This window comes from Rhincodon typus, chromosome 4 (genome assembly GCF_021869965.1).
Source record: "Rhincodon typus isolate 14 chromosome 4, sRhiTyp1.1, whole genome shotgun sequence".
In the NCBI taxonomy this organism is placed as follows: domain Eukaryota; kingdom Metazoa; phylum Chordata; class Chondrichthyes; order Orectolobiformes; family Rhincodontidae; genus Rhincodon; species Rhincodon typus.
Window position 1 is genome coordinate 50,087,908 of NC_063335.1, and position 16,426 is coordinate 50,104,333.

Consider the following 16,426-nt stretch of genomic DNA (forward strand, 5'->3'; position numbering starts at 1 on the left):
GATTGCAGAAAGAACAATCGATTATGTCATATAAACACGTTTAATGCTTATTATCATCGAAAGCAAGTTAAGAAAGAGCAGGTATGTCAGATGGTGAATAGTGGAGTATGATAGGAACAGTGAGAGTGAGATAAAAGCAAGATAGATAATTCACAAAGTGAATCTCCTACAATCTAACTAGCGAGGCTGAAATTCTGGGACAGTTGGACAATGTATTCTTGTAATCAGAGGATAAGCAATATGAAGATAAGGTTACTTCGGAAATTGTACACCTCTACAGATTTCCTTCAATGTTAACCACAAATATTGTGGGTGCAGGAGGATGCAGTACTGATAAAACAACATCCTTTTCAGTCAAGCTTGGATAAACAAACTCAGGTGAAAATGGAGATTGAATATATTCTGGAAAATTACCTGAACCTACCAAAATAGTTGGAGTTAACCAGATGGGGCAGTGCACTGGCTCAGTGGTTAGCATTGCAGCCTCTCAGTGCCATGGACCTGGGTTCAATTCCACCCTCAGGCGACTGCGGAGACTGCATATTCTCTCCGCATCTGTGCAGATCCCCCCTGGATGCTCTGATTTCCTCCCACAATCCAAAGATGTGCAGGTTAGGTGGATCGGCCATGCTTAATTGCCCATGGTGTACGAGAACATGCAGGCTGGGTGGATTCGCCATGGAAAATGCAGTGTTAAAGGGATGGAGGATGTAGGTCTGGAATGGATGTTCTTCGGAGGGTCAGTGTGAACTCGATGGGCCGAATATCCTGCTTCTACACTCTAGGGATTTTATGATTCCAGATGGACTTAATAGATTCTGTACGGATTACAGAAAAAATGAATGCACTGACAAAAATAGATCATACTCAGTTCCTTTGGCAGTGCCTCATTCCCTTCCAAGTTTGATCTATTGAAAGACTACTGATTAGCACCATTAACATTAAAAGCTAAAGGGCTACCAGCCTGTGTGATGCCAAAAGAGTTAAATCAATGTTGAGACATGGCATTTTGGGTTAAAAACTCTGAGCTAAATTCCAAAGACTTGTGACTCAAGTTGTAGCTAAAATGCCAACTTTGTAGTTTATGTATATGGTATTGTTATATACAGTAATGTTTGGGAAGGACATATAAAGCAATCAGAAGACCTGTTTAAGCAACTACTGTTAGTTGCCTTAGTAATAAATTCCACCAAGAGTGAATTCACAAAAGTGAGGGTAACCTACCTAGGGCAGGAGCAAGTTTTGCTAAGAACACTGAATCTAATCAAATTTCCTGTTCCTAAAATGCAACAGGAAATCATGAGATTTCTGGGAGTGTATGGGTGTTATTGGAAATCTGTGCCTAACTTATGCATAATAGCTGTACCTATAAATTTGTTATGAAAACAGGCTAAGATGGTATGGACAACAGAATGCTAAGCAGACAGCAATCCTAGCAAATGAACCAATCCTGGCTGTCCCGACTTTATGAAACCTTTTAGCATGGCAACTGACGCTAGTGACTCAGGTAAGTCATTGTCTTGCACTAGCACTGGAATCAAGGATAGAGGCCAAATGGGGTACTTTACAAGGAAACCAAATCAATGTCAGAAGTACTGTTCAGTGGAAAAGACGACTTTGGAATTATTACTGCCTCTTCAACATTATGAAGTTTATATTTGTAGTGGGTGCAAAGAAATACTAATATACTGGCTTTAATCCCTTAACTTTTGAAATGAAATTCAAGACAAAAAATGTGAGATGGAGCTTATTCACTGAACCATTTAATATTTTTAAAAAATGTTCATGTCGTTGGAAAAAATAATGTAACAGCCCACATATTATCAAAAATGTGATTGTACTGGACTAGTTTTAAAATTTGGGAGGAACATCACAAGAAATTGTTTAAATCCTGCAAAAGGAATGAATGAGGATGAATAAATATCATTTTCTTGTGCTGTATTCTATATTTGAAATGATTACCTGGTGATGAAACACATTTATGAAGTGTTTCATCTCTTCAAGGGTGGAAGCATGCATGGGACTAAAGACTTTTTTTTAAAAAGAGAGCAAAAATACCACGAGAGTTTTGCAATCTGGAAAAAGACAATGTTGCTTTTAGAGCAGTGAAATTGTTGCATTATCAAATCAGAGCAGCATCAGGGGTTTTGAATTAAGGAAAAACAATCTGGATGATGGCCCTTAGATTGGTTGAGCTGCAATCTGTTACAGACTGGCGGAAACAGTACAGCCAGAACCACGCCAATCCAGCAAGAAGAAAACATCTTTCATGCTTATTTCCATGAATGTGGAAGGACAGAATATCCATGAAATTTCAAAGAAAGAATTTTCATAGACAGAAAGACCTAGATTCATGCAATCAACTATCAAACTGAAGAATGACTGTCACTCTACGGACAACAGTGTGTCATTGGTGTTAAAAGGACTGAAAGAAAACTTAGCCCATCCTGTGCTCTGGACACTTGATCTTTACAACTTTACTTCATCTGTCTAAATTTTTCCACCCAGAATATTTACGTCAAACCATCTACTTTTTTTACTGTCTTATTCATGAATGAATTTGCGTTTATTTGGGGTCTGAAGGGATATGTAGTAGATTAATAAAATATCTTTTGTCATCTGCCATTTGTTAAGTGTGTTTACAATAAATTGAGTTATTTTCTTATTAATGATCAAACCCAGTGTTAATTCCTTTTGTCCTGAATAGAGTTCAGCCAGGCAAATTGATCATCTTGTTGGTTTATTTGTGTATTTACTCCTTTGTGCTGGGTTGTGGAATAACGTAGCTTGATTATTGGCACACTCTAAACCGCTGCAGAATACACCTGACCACAGAGAGTAAGAAAATTGCACGAGAAGAAAAGCCAAATAAAAGGTCTTTAAGTGGACTGAGGAAAAGAAAGCCAGAAAGTACATAATCTCAAATCGATAACATATACAATTGAATTTCACGGTACTGTACTTCTGAGAATCATAAAATCATACTGTCCAGAAGATGCCCTTCATTCCATCAAATCTGTACCGCTAAAACTTTACACGAGTCCCACTTTTCAGCAGTAAACCCACAGCCTTAAACGTTATGACATTTCACGTGCTTATCCAAGTACTTTTTAAGGGTTGTATGGTTACTAGCCTCAAACACCCTCCCAGACAGTGCATTCCAGACTCCCACCATCTTCTGGGTAAAAAAGTTTTCACTCAAATCCCCTCTAAACCTCCTGCCTTCCACCTTAAAAGAAGTGCGTCCCCCTGCAACTGAGAGGAACAACCTCTTTCTATCCACTTTGCCCATACACCTCATAATCTAATACAACTCGATCGGGTACCTCTTCAACTTTCTCTGCTCCAAATAAAACAACCTGAGCTTATCCAACCTCTCTTCATAGCTAAAGCACAACTACCCAGGCAATATCCTGGTGAATGTCCTCTGCATCCCCTCCAATGCAATCATATCCTTCCTGTTGTTCAGTGACCAGACTGCACACAGTACCCCAACTATGGCCTAACCAAAATTCTGTACAGCTCCAACATGACCTCCCTGCTCTTATAATCTATAATAAAGGCATATGCCCCAACTACCCTACTAATCTACCCAGCCACCTTCAGGGACTTGTAAACAAGCACCCCAAGATGCATCTGTTCCTCTGTCCTACCATTCATTGAATACTCCCTTGTCTTGTTAGTTCTTCCAAGGTGCATCGCCTTGTACTTTTCAGGGTTAAATTGCATCTGCCCCGGATCTGCCCATCTTACTAATCATTTATATTCTCCTGTAACCTAAAACCTTTTTCCTCACTATGAACAACACAGCCAATCTTATTGTCATCCGCAAACTTATCATCTCCCTGACATTTTCATCTTCATCGTTTACATATCATAAACAATAAAGGGTCCCAGCACTGATCCCTGCGGTCACTGTTGAACACCAGCCTCCGGTCACACAAACAAACTTCTACTACCACCCTCTGCCTCCAGCCACTAAGTCGATTCTGGATCCAATCTGTCAATTTATCCTGGATCCCATGTGCCTTCTTTACCAGCCTGCCATGTGGGACCTTGTCATAGACTTCCTGAAACCCATGTAAACTGCATCAACAGCACTGCCCTCATCTCCTCAAAAAAAAAATCAACCAGATGTGTTAGACATGATCTCCCTCTGACAAAGCCATGATGACTGTCCCTGACCAAACCTTGCTTCTCAATATGGAGATTAATTCTTTCCTTCAGAATTTTCTTCAATAGCTTCCCTACCAGTGATGTGAGACTCACTGGTCTGTAATTCCCTGGTTTATCTTTCTCACCGTTCTGGAAAAGTGGAACCATATTAGCTGCTCTTCAATACTCTGGCACCTCCCCTGTGGCCAGAGAGGATTTAAAAATTTGAGACTGGGCCCTGGTGATTTCCTCTCATCTCCTACGGCAGCCTGGCATACAACTCATCTGGACCCAGGGATCTGTCCAGTTTTAAGGGCACCAAAACCTCCGAACCTCCTTACTCCCTATATCAATCTTAAAGTTTGATGTACTATTTCTATGGAAATTCAATAAATAGGAAACATAGTATGTGTGGACATGCTAGCACACTGTGCTGTCTGAGCTACTGCTTATTATAAAGAGATGCTATTAGCAACATTCAAGTGTAGGAAACTACTAGGGCTGCTTGTTCCAGAGTGACAGTGGCAAGCCACTTCCTGGTCTAAGACAGTTTATTGCTTGTTACCAACTAGCTACAGATTAAATTAATATCATACATGCTAGAGACTTTGATGAGGACCAGATGTTAGGCCTTACTCCTTCATGATCTGAAGTTGTCCTGCCCATAAATACATATGATATCATCATGGTGCTTATGACTCATCTCAGTATTAACCCTTTTAGATCCATATATATCACTGTGCTTATGCTTTTGCTCATGATTTGAAAACAGCTCAGTTTCTAAGTGCCAAGGCTCACTTAAAATTAGGAATAAACCAAACCAGAAATTAAAGTTTACACTCTCAACTGTCTCACTGCTGGTGATTTGGGTCACAATTTGTCTTTTCTGGTCAAAATTATGGAAACAGTCTAAGAAAGGGCCAGGCCAATCCAGTCCCTGGCTTCTGCTCGACCCTGAGTATAATGATCTCCTTAAACAACTTCTAGCTATTCACTTGAATGACAGTAACCTCTATCAATTCTTGCTCTCTTGAATATAGGAGTTGATGCACCCCAGCAATGCCAAAAGCTCTCAATTCAATTTTCAGGTGTAGCTGTAAATGGGAAAGTTGGTTATATTCAGCTGGTGGTTGTTTAAATACACGAGGCAGTTGTGGGATTTCAGCAATAGCTTTTATGATGCACCATATGACCAAGCTCTCGCCAATAGTAGGCATCTGATCTTAGGAAACTTAAAAGGGAGAAACATTAAAGCAAATTAACGGATAGGCTATATTTAGAATTTAAAAATGTACACAACAAAGGATATGCAGTCTTCCCAATGCTCTTAATTAAAACTTTCAGAAATATCAATGAACAATTGTCAGGTTTCAAAATGCTTAAACGATGAAATAACTTGTTCAAGCAGGATATGTATTGAACCTTCATGAATATTCTTTTTTTCTTTACTTCTGGCGTGTGGACTTCACTGGCTGGCCAGCATTTATTACCTGTCCCTAGTTGCCCTTGAGAAGGTGCTGGTGAGCTGCCTTCTTGAACAGTTGCAGTCCATATGCTGTAGGTTGACACACAATACCCGGAGGTAGGGAATTCCAGGATTTTGACACAACAACTGTCAAGGAATGGCGATACATTTTCAAGTCAAGATACATGGAGGGGAACTTGCAAGTGATGATGTTCTCATGCATCTGCTGCTCCCATCCTTCTAGATGCAAGCGGTCGTGGGCTTAGACCTGTTTCGGGATCTTGTTGCCCGAGGATAGTTGGTGAATTTCTGCAGTGCATCTTGTAGATAGTACTTACTGCTGTTACTGAACATTTGTGATGGAGGGAGTGGATACTTGTGGATGTGGTGCCAATCAAGTGGGCTGCTTTGTCCTGAATGGTGTCAAGCTTCTTGAGGGTTGTTGGGGATGCACTCATCCAGGCAAGTGAAGAGTATTCCATCACACTCCTGACTTGTGCCTTGTAGATAGTGGACAGGCTTTCGGCAGTCAGGTGGTGAGTTACTTGCTGCAGTATTCGTAGACTCTGACCTGCTCTTGTAGCCACTGCATTTATGTGGTGAGTCCAGTTGAGTTTCTGATCAATGATAACTGCCAAGATATTGATAGTGGGGGATTCAGTGATGGTAACACCATTGAATGTAAAGGGGCAGTGGTTAGATTGTCTCTTATTGGTGATGCTCATAGACTGGCATTTGTATGGCACGAATGTTACTTGCCACTTGTCAGCCCAATCCTGGATATTGTCCAGATCTTGTTGCATTTGGACATAGACTGCTTCAGTGACTGAGGAGTCGCGAAAGGTACTGAACAATGTACTGTCATCAGCGAACATCTTGACTTCTGACCTTATGAAAGAGGGAAGGTTTTTGATGAAGCAGCTGAAGATGGTTGGGCCTACGACACTAACCTGAACAACTCCTGCAGAGATGTCCTGCAGCTGAGATGACCGACCTCCAACCACGATGACTATTTTCCTTCGTGTCAGGTATGACTCTAACCACCAGAGAGTTTGCCCCCTAATACCCAGTGATTCCTGTTTTGCTAGGGCTCTTTGATGCCACACTCAGTCAAATGTAGCCTTGATATCAAGGGCTGTCAATCTCACCTCACCTCTGGAATTCAGCTCTTTTATCATTAGGCTGTAATGAGGTCAGGAGCGGAGTGGCCCTGACGGAACCCAAACTGGGTGTCCGAGGAGGTGCTGCTTGATAGCACTATTGATGACACCTTCCAACACTTTACTGATGATTGACAGTAGACCGATGGAGCAGTAATTGCCTGGGTTGGATTGTCCTGCTTTTTATGTACAGGACGTACGTGGACAATTTTCTATATTGTCGAGTAGATGCCAGTGTTGTAAGTGTACTGGAACAGCTTGGCCATGGCAATTTCTGGAGCACAAGTCTTCAGTACTATTGCCAAAATGTCAGAGCCCATACTTTGCAGTATCCAATGCCTCCAACTGTTTCTTGATATCATTTGGAGTGAATGGAACTGGCTGAAGACTGGTATCAGCAATGCTGGGGACTATTGCAGGAGGCTGAGATGGATCTTCCATTGGCACTTTTGGCTGAAGACTGTCGCAAATACTTCAGCCTTCCCTTTTGCACTTAGGTGTTGGGCTCTTACGTCATTGAGGATGAAGATATTTGTTGAGCCGCCTCCTCAAATGAATTGTTTAATTGTCCACCACCATTCATTACTGGATGTGGCAGGACTGCAGAGCTTAGATCTGATCCATTGGTTGTAGGATTGCTTAGTTTTCTCTATCACTTGCTGCTTATGCTGTTTGGCACGCAAGTAGTCCTGTTTTGTAGCTTCACCAGGTTGACAACTCATTTTTAGGTATGCCTGGTGCTGCTCCTGGCATGCCTTCCTGCACTCTCCATTGAACCAGGGTTGATCCTCTGGCTTGATGGTAATGATTGAGTGGGGGATATGCCAGGTCATGATGTCGCAGATTGTGTTGGAGTTCAATTCTGCTGCTGATGGCCCACAGTGCCTTGTGGATGCCTAGTCTTGAGTTGCTACATCTGTTCGAAGTCTGTCTCATTTAGCATGGCGATAGTGCCACACAACACAATGGAGGGTATTCTCAATGTGAAGGCATGACTTTGTCTTCACAAGGACTGTGCGCTGGTCACTCTTGCTGATACTGTCATGGACAATTGCATCTGCAGATTGCAGATTGATAAGGATGAGATTAAGTATATTTTTCTCTCTTGTTGATTTCCTTAACACCTACTGCAGACTCAGTCTAGTGGCTACGTTCTTTAGGGTCCAACCAGCTTGATAAGTAGTGCTGCTGCCGAGCTGATCATGGCAGTAGGCATTGAAATCTGCTATCCAGAATACATGTTGTGCCCTTGTGACGGCCAGTGCTTCCTCCAAATGTAATTCAACATGGAGGAGTACTGAAAAATCAGCTGAGGAAGGACAGTAACTGATAATCAGCAGGAGGTTTCCTTGCCCCAAGTTTAATCTGAAGCTATGTGACTTCATGGGATCAGGAGTCAATGTTGAGTACTCCCAGGCTAATTTCCTTCCCACTGTATACGAATGTGCTGTCATCTTTGCTGAGTCTGTCCTGCTTGTGGGTTTGACATATCCAAGGACGTTGATGGTGCTGTCTGGGATGTTGTCTGCAAGGTATGATTCTGTGAGTATGACTATGACAGGCAATTGTTTGACTAGTCTGTGAGACAACTCTCCCAATTTTGGCACTAGCCTCCAATGTTAGTAAGGAGTACTTTGCATGGTCGACAGGGCTGTTTGAGCCATTATCCTTTCTAGTGTGCCTGGGTCAATGCCAGGTGGTCCATCCAGTTCCATTTCTTTGTTGAGACTTTTATTGTGATTGATACAACTGAGTGGTTTTCTAAGCTATTTCAGGGGGCAGTTGAGAATCAACTACATTGCTGTAGGTCTGGAGAGTCATATGGTCTGGCCTATACGAGGTGAGATGTGTCTAGTTGATGTGTATCCTTCAGTTTTTCCTTCACATAAGAAGTGAAGTTCAATTTTAGAAAATCTAAAAGGGTCAATTAGGTGGTCTTTTTTTGATGGATAACCTCACCTTCTCATTATATTCTTCAGTCCCTTCTCTTTGCAGAAACCTACTTAATTGCCCATTAATCACATTATTTTGGCGTTTACTTCAACTGCCTTGATTACTATCTGTTTACATCATTCTTCCCATGGTTCCAAAAATCTTCTACCAAAATTATGGTAAAATGCCAGGAGAAACTGTGTAAATTATAGATGAATGAGGGCATTATAGGTTAAAAATCTGATTTTTTATAATTTGCAAAAGCTCGATTACCAGCAGGCCATTGAAATATGACTCATTTTTGTTGATTGAGGAAAGTGGAAACAAAATATTTTGGCAAAGCAGAGAAAAACTTGTATAAAGTCCCAAGGGTTGTCTGATTAAATATTGTGCAAGTATGAAATATTTACCTCTAATATTCATACACTAACAAAAAAATTATCAGCCATTACATTAATCAAATGTAAAAGTGCTCACCTGTTGACACTGTCATTTGCAAGCTGGATCCGGCTATCCACCTGAAGAACAGTTTTATAATCCACATATGCCTGCCGATAACGTTCTAGGGATTCGTAAGCCATGGCCCGTCTCAACAGAGGTTTCACCGAAAATGGCTGTAGTTCTAAAGCTCTAGGCAAACAAAATCAAACTATTACGGAGTGTTCACAGCGCAAGGAAAAGGCCAACAGACTCATCCAGTGTTTTTGCCTTACACAAGTCTCTACACATCTTTCATCTGAGTTCATCAACATACCTTTCTGTTCTTTTCTCCCTTGTGTTTATCAAACTGCCTCATCTAAGCCATCAACATCAGTCATTTCAGCTGCTCACTGTGGTGTCAAGCTCCATATTATGAAATATTATGTTGTCATTAAGTGTACTCATGTGAGTACATGTGACAATAAACCTAAGTATAATTCTTATTCAATTAATGCTGGTGTTTGAACACATTCCTTCGTAAAATGCAACATTAACCTAGCACTTTATATCATTTGGCCAACTGATTTTTTTAAATTTTCAAATGTGGCCAAACTACAATGGCTGGGGCTTCCCCTACTGGTCTTTTTTTTTGGTTCTCTCCGAGTTCCTCAACTTCTCTTTCATTAACTCTTAATTATTTTCATTCCTGTCTTCCACCCAACTCCTGCAAAGCAAGTAACAATTATTGCAGTGAATTAAACAGAGTAATATACACTGGACAGGTAGCAGCCTTTAACCAAAGAAAGTAGGTGTTTTATTTGCCTCACATGCCATTAGAAGCCAGAAGGAAAGAACTGGCTGGTGAGGCAGCAACTGTGAAATGAGATCAGAATGGGATATGAACTTTAATGGAAGTGAAGGACAAATAATATTTCTAGGTATGTTTTATGAGTCTCTTCCTGTACATTACATAGAAATTAAGTTATCAATTTTATTTCAGCAACAGTAGCTGCAGCTATATACTTGTAATGGGGGTAGCTTTTGCCAAAATGTGACTGGAAACAATTATTTTTTTGAATACCAGACCGAGATTCAACAAAAATCTGAACTTGAAGAGGTACTGTGCACAATGAAAATGTACAATATAATTCTAAAAGAAGCAAAACATAGTTTGGTTGAGAATGGCCAGAAATGAAGTAGGCAACCAAAGTAGATGCCACTGATGGCCTCTGTGCTGCTTTTGTTGACTTTGTTCCCAACCCAAGCAGTTTTCATGAGGGTGGTAAAAGGTAGGATAGCAAATTCACCTGCAGCAATGATCAGGCCAATTAAGGCACTTGAGGAACTCTTTGGAGGTCATCTTTGAGTCTTCTCAAATCAAAGGGAGGGGAGGCCTCCAGGAGCTGCCTAACGGAGGCCAGCTCAAGGCAGGCAAAGACAGGGTTTTAAATACAGAAAGTCAACTTTTAACTGGCAGCAAAGGGTTTTAGCAGAACTGAGTGTAGTTTGATGCACAGCAAAGTAAATTAAAATATTTTAATTCCTCAAATTCCATGTTTCAGATTTCCAAGTGCCCTCTGAAATTTGATACATTTGTACTTTCCGACCTTTTGCATTTAAAGTTACTGTCCAAATGCTGCCAAGCAAGTCAAGATATTGACCACATTTTTCACGATCTGCCTCCGTTCTTTTCCTCTTCCCTCGACAGCCAATTACGGGCTGGCAAGTGACAGTTTGCCTCTACCAAAACATTGATAAGTTTCTGCTTCCTTTTGGGGGTGGGTTAATGACCTGGAGACGAACCCTCCTCTCAATTTCTGGCTCCATCAAGGAAGTCCAGCTCTAGGGCACTAAAAATCCCCAAGACAACAATCTTGACATAAACATCACGAATGCACACACTAGGACTCTCTGCAGCCGGCTGATAAATATTACGGGGTCTGGAGAAGGTTCTTTATTAGTGTACAGAAAGGGAAAAGGGAGCAAAACTGAGGTTCACGTTGTATAAAAAGCTGGGAAGTCTGGTATAACTGTTACATTGGAAAACAGTCATTTTTTAATTAGGTTGTCAAGTTCTGGATCCCACACCTAACATAAGCCAGTTAAATATAGTGATCAGCATATTAATCATATGCTGGCTTCCTGCGAAAGTCCTGAAATTTCCTACCTTTAGACTCTAGGTCGCTCTAGCCCTGACCTCCTTATGAGGTAAGCTTCTAAGCTGACAGGTGGGAGCTTCACCTTCACAATGTAATCCCAGAGCTTCGGACACGTCATAGCTTCCTGCTTAATATCCAACTTCTCCCAACTCAATCCAGGTTCTCTTGGGACTGCAACTAAGTTACATACTTCTTACAAACCCCCTTCTTTAGAGTAGATGCCTTAATGAAGCAGCATATAACATGGCATTAGGGTTCCTGTAAAATTAATAATATTTTTAATCAACCCAATAAGATGTAAAAATCTGTCTTGGTTCCAGGTATCTACAACCTCCAAGTGATTGAAGAGCTGGATCCATCAAGAACAGGAGATTAGTTGCCAGAGGCCTGTGACAGGGGGAACTTTAGTATCCTAGAATTTTGTTCCAAGTCATCCAGAAGGGAAACCTGGGTCTACTTTTGGAAGTATCATCAGCATCATCAAAACAAAAGCAACAATTTTTTTGTTGAAAAATCATCTAAAATCTTTATGAGCCAGTAGTTTAAATATCAGAGATCTACAACATAGAAGAGGGTCCTTTAGCCCATCATGTCCATGTTAGTCAAAAACAACCATCTAACTATTCTAATCCCATTTTCGAGCACTTGGCCAAAATCCTTGTTTGCCTTGGCATCATAAGTGTACATCGAGATATTTCTCTAACATTATGAGGGTTCTGCATTTCTTACGCTTACAGGCATCGACTTCTAGATTCCCATGATTCTCTGGGTGAAAACGCTTTTCCTCACATCTACTCTAAACCTTCTGTCCCTTACCTTAAATATATGCATATGCCCCCAGTCACTAATCCCTCCATCAAAGGAAAAGTTTGTTCTTGTCTACCCTATCTATGTCACTTACAATTTTATACATCTCAATCATGTTTACTTAATCTCCCTTGCTCTAAGGAAAACAACCCCAGTCAATCCAAGATAACAAGGTGTAGAGCTGGATGAACACAGTAGGCGAAGCAGCATCAGAGGAGCAGGAAAGCTGACGTTTTGGGTCAAGACCCTTCTTCAGAAATGGGGGATTCTGAAATAAATAGGGAGAGAGGGGAAGGCAGATAGAAGATGGATAAAGGAGAAGATAGGTGGAGAGGAGACAGACAGGTCAAAGAGGCAGGGTTGGAGCCAGTAAAGGTGAATTAGGGAGGGGAGAGGTTAGTCCAGGGAGGACAGACAGGTCAAGGAGGAGGGATGAGGTTAGTGGGTAGGAGGTGGGGGGGGGAGGTGGGCGTGGGAGGTGGGAGGAATGGTTAGGGAGGCGGGAGGAATGGTTAGGGAGGCGGGGACGAGCTGGGCTGGTTTTGGGATGCGGTCGGGGAAGGGGGGATTTTGAAGCTTGTGAAGTCCACATAGATACCCTTGGGCTGCAGGGTTCCCAAGCGAAATATGAGGTGCTGTTCCTGCAGCCTTCGGGTGGCATCATTGTGGCAATGCAGGAGGCCCAGGATGGACATGTCGTCCAAGGAGTGGGAGGAGGAGTTGAAATGGTTTGCGACTGGGAGGTGTAGTTGTTTGTTGCGAACCGAGCATAGGTGTTCAACAAAGCGGTCTCCAAGCCTCCGCTTGGTTTCCCCGATGTAGAGGAGGCCACAACAGGACCAGCGCATACAGTATACCACATTAGCAGATGTGCAGGTGAACATCTGTTTGATGTGGAAGGTCTTCTTAGGGCCTGGGATGGGGGTGACGGGGAAGGTGTAGGTGCAGGTGTAGCACTTGCTGCGGTTGCAGGGAAAAGTGCCGGGTGTGGTGGGGCTGATAGGGAGTATGGAGCAGACAAGGGAGTCACAGAGAGAGTGGTCCACTGTGGAGGGGAAGTTGCGGTCCTTGAAAAATGAGGACATCTGGTATGCCCGGGAGTGGAATGCCTCATCTGGGGAGCAGATGCGGCGGAGGCGAATGAATTGGGAATAGGGGATGGCATTTTTGCAGGAAGGTGGGTGAGATGAGGTGTATTCTAGGTAGCTGTGGAAGTCGGAAGGCTTGAAATGGATATCGGTTTCCAGGTGGATGCCAGAGATGGAGACAGAGAGGTCCAGGAAGGAGAGAGAGGTATCAGAGATGGTCCAGGTGAACTTAAGGTTGGGGTGGAAGCTGCTAGTGAATGGATGAACTGTTCGAGCTCCTTGTGGGAGCATGAGGCAGCGCCGATACAGTCATCGATGTAACGGAGGAAGAGGTGGGGGATAGGGCCAGTGTAGCTTCGGAAGAGGGATTGTTCCACGTATCCTACAAAGAGGCAGGCATAGCTTGGGCCCATGCGGGTACCCATGGCCACCCCCTTTGTCTGTAGGAAGTGGGAGGAATTGACACCCCCAACACTTCCTCCCTCACCCCCATCCCAGGCCCTAAGAAGACCTTCCACATTAAACAGATGTTCACCTGCACATCTGCTAATGTGGTATACTGTATCCGCTGTTCCCGTTGTGGCCTCCTCTACATCGGGGAAACCAAGCAGAGGCTTGGGGACCGCTTTGTCAAACACCTACGTTTGGTTCGCAACAGACAACTACATCTCCCCGTCGCGAACCATTTCAACTCCCCCTCCCACTTCTTTGACGAAATGTCCATCCTGGGCCTCCTGCATTGCCACAACGATGCCACCCGAAGGCTGCAGGAACAGCACCTCGTATTTCACTTGGGAACCCTGCAGCGCAATGGTATCAATGTGGACTTCACAAGCTTCAAAATCTCCCCTCCCCTGACCGCATCCCAAAACCAGCCCAGCTCGTCCCCGCCTCCCTAACCATTCCTCCCACCTCAAGCCCTACCCCCATCTCCTACCCACTAACCTCATCCTGCCTCCTTGACCTGTCCGTCCTCCCTGGACTGACCTATCCCCTCCCTAACTCTTCACCTACATTCACCTTTACTGGCTCCAACCCCGTCTCTTTGACCTGTCTGTCTCCTCTCCACCTATCTTCTCCTTTATCCATCTTCTATCCGCCTCCCCCCTTTCCCTATTTATTTCAGAATCCTCTTCTCCTCCCCCATTTCTGAAGAAGGGTCTTGACCCGAAACGTCAGCTTTCCTGCTCCTCTGATGCTGCTTCGCCTGCTGTGTTCATCCAGCTCTACACCTTGTTATCTCAGATTCTCCAGCATCGGCAGTTCCTACTATCCCAGTCAATCCAATCTCTCTTCATCACTAAAACTCTCTAGCCCAGGCAAACATCCTGGTAAATTTCCTCTGGACTCTCTCTTGTGCGATCATGTGCCCCCCTCCCTCCCTAAAATGTGGATACCAGAGCTGCGCATAATACCTTAGTTATAGTGTAACCAGCGTTTTCTACAGATCCAGCATTACCTCCCTGCTCTTAAATTCTATGCATTGGCTAGTAAAGGCAAATCTTCCAAACGTCGTCTTAACCATTTTATCCTCTTGTCCCCTCAATCATCACCCTCTGCTTCCTGCAACTCAGCCAACTGTGGATCCAATTTGCCAAATTTCCTTAGATTTGATCAGCCCTCATCTTTGCTAGGAGTCTCCCATGCAGGGCCTCAGCAAAAGCCTTGAAGTCCCAGTATACAATAATCAAAAGTACTGCCCTCATCTACACACTCATTAATGTAGAAATGAGTAGTAACTAATATTATTCAGAAGCAATAATCATTCAATTTGACTGAAAAATATTTTACTTTGGGTCATTTATCAAAATGAACAAACCTTGCTTGTGTTTAAATGTTTAAAGGTCAATGATGCTGATAATGAATGTTACTCTGGCATTTACCTGAAGGTAACAACTCTGTTTTATCATTACGAAATCAAAACTTTATTCATTTATGGATCATAGACCTTGCTATCTTACCAATTACCTAATTGTTGTTATGAAGGTGAGCTATATTCTTGAACCAATCCATGTTGTGTAGGTACACCCACAGTGCTGTCAGGGAGGGAGTTCCAGGATTTTGACTCAACAGAAAAAGTACTGATACAGTTGCAAGCCAGGATTGTGTGTAATTTGAAGTGTGGCGTCAGTCACTTGCATCTGCTGTTTGGAATGTACTATTGAAAGAGATCTGGTAAGCTACTACAGTATATTTTGCAGGTGGTACACACAGCTGCCACCTTGCATTGGTGGTGGAGACAGTGAACATTGAACATGGTGGATGGAGTTCAAATTAAGCAGGCTGTTTACTTGTGCTGTTGAGCTTTTGAATATTGTTGAAACTGCAATTGGAAAGTATCCCAACACATTCCTGACATTCCCTGAAGATGGTATACAGTTCCAATCCACATAAGAGTTTATGTACAGTTATCATATTTTCTCCTTGTACAAAGTAGAAATACACTGGCCCTGATTCTACTGGTAGCAAGTTTAATGCTACTTGTTGTTATTAATGTGGAAATCATCCAGTAGCTTATGACAAAAAACTGACTTCTGAGCTGTGACCTGTCACATATTGCACACAGTGGGTGGCCCACTGGTTTTATCACTGGACTGTTAATCCAGAGACCCAGGTAATGTTCTGGGGACCAGGTTTGAGACCCGGCATGGCAAATGGTGGAATTTGACTTCAATTAAAAAAATCTGGAATTAAGAGTCCAATAATGGCAATGAAACCATTGTTGATTGTTGGAAAAACCCAAGTGATTCACTGATGAGAGATAGTAAGAACAGCAGATGCTGGAGTCAGAGATAACACAGTGTGGAGCTGGAGGAACACAGCAGGCCAGGCAGCATCAGAAGAGCTGGAAAGTCGACATTTCAGGTCGGGACCCTTCTTCAGAACTCTGACCTGCTGTGTTCCTCCAGCTCCACACTGTGTTGACATGGTCATAGGACAAGGTGTTTCATCTGTATCCATGGTCACACTAAGTAGCAATTCTACTACTTTGTCCACTATGACAATGCAATCTGTCCTCGCGCAGAGCTCAAGAAATGCATAGGGGAAAGCAGCTACCAACTCGCAAAATGCACATGGAATAACAAACCGGGACACCACCCACATCCTCCACCTCCTCTAAGACTTCCAATTCCCTGGCGTCCAACACCACCTCTTCACTATGGACGTCCAGTCCCTACACACTTGCATTCCTCATGCAGATGGCCTAAAAGCCCTCCACTTCTTCCTCTCCCGCAGGCC

The 16,426-nt window shown here is 42.9% G+C and overlaps 1 protein-coding gene across 2 annotated transcripts in view; it reads right to left on the reverse strand.

The window, feature by feature from the left end:
* The window catches only part of LOC109928917 (sperm-associated antigen 1), a 126,246-nt gene that overhangs the window by 43,698 nt on the left and 66,122 nt on the right, over nt 1-16,426 (reverse strand). For both annotated transcript variants that reach the window (XM_048596109.1, XM_048596110.1), the window contains one exon: nt 9,190-9,342. In XM_048596109.1, coding sequence (XP_048452066.1) covers nt 9,190-9,342 — 153 coding nt within the window. The remainder of the gene's footprint in view (nt 1-9,189; nt 9,343-16,426) is intronic.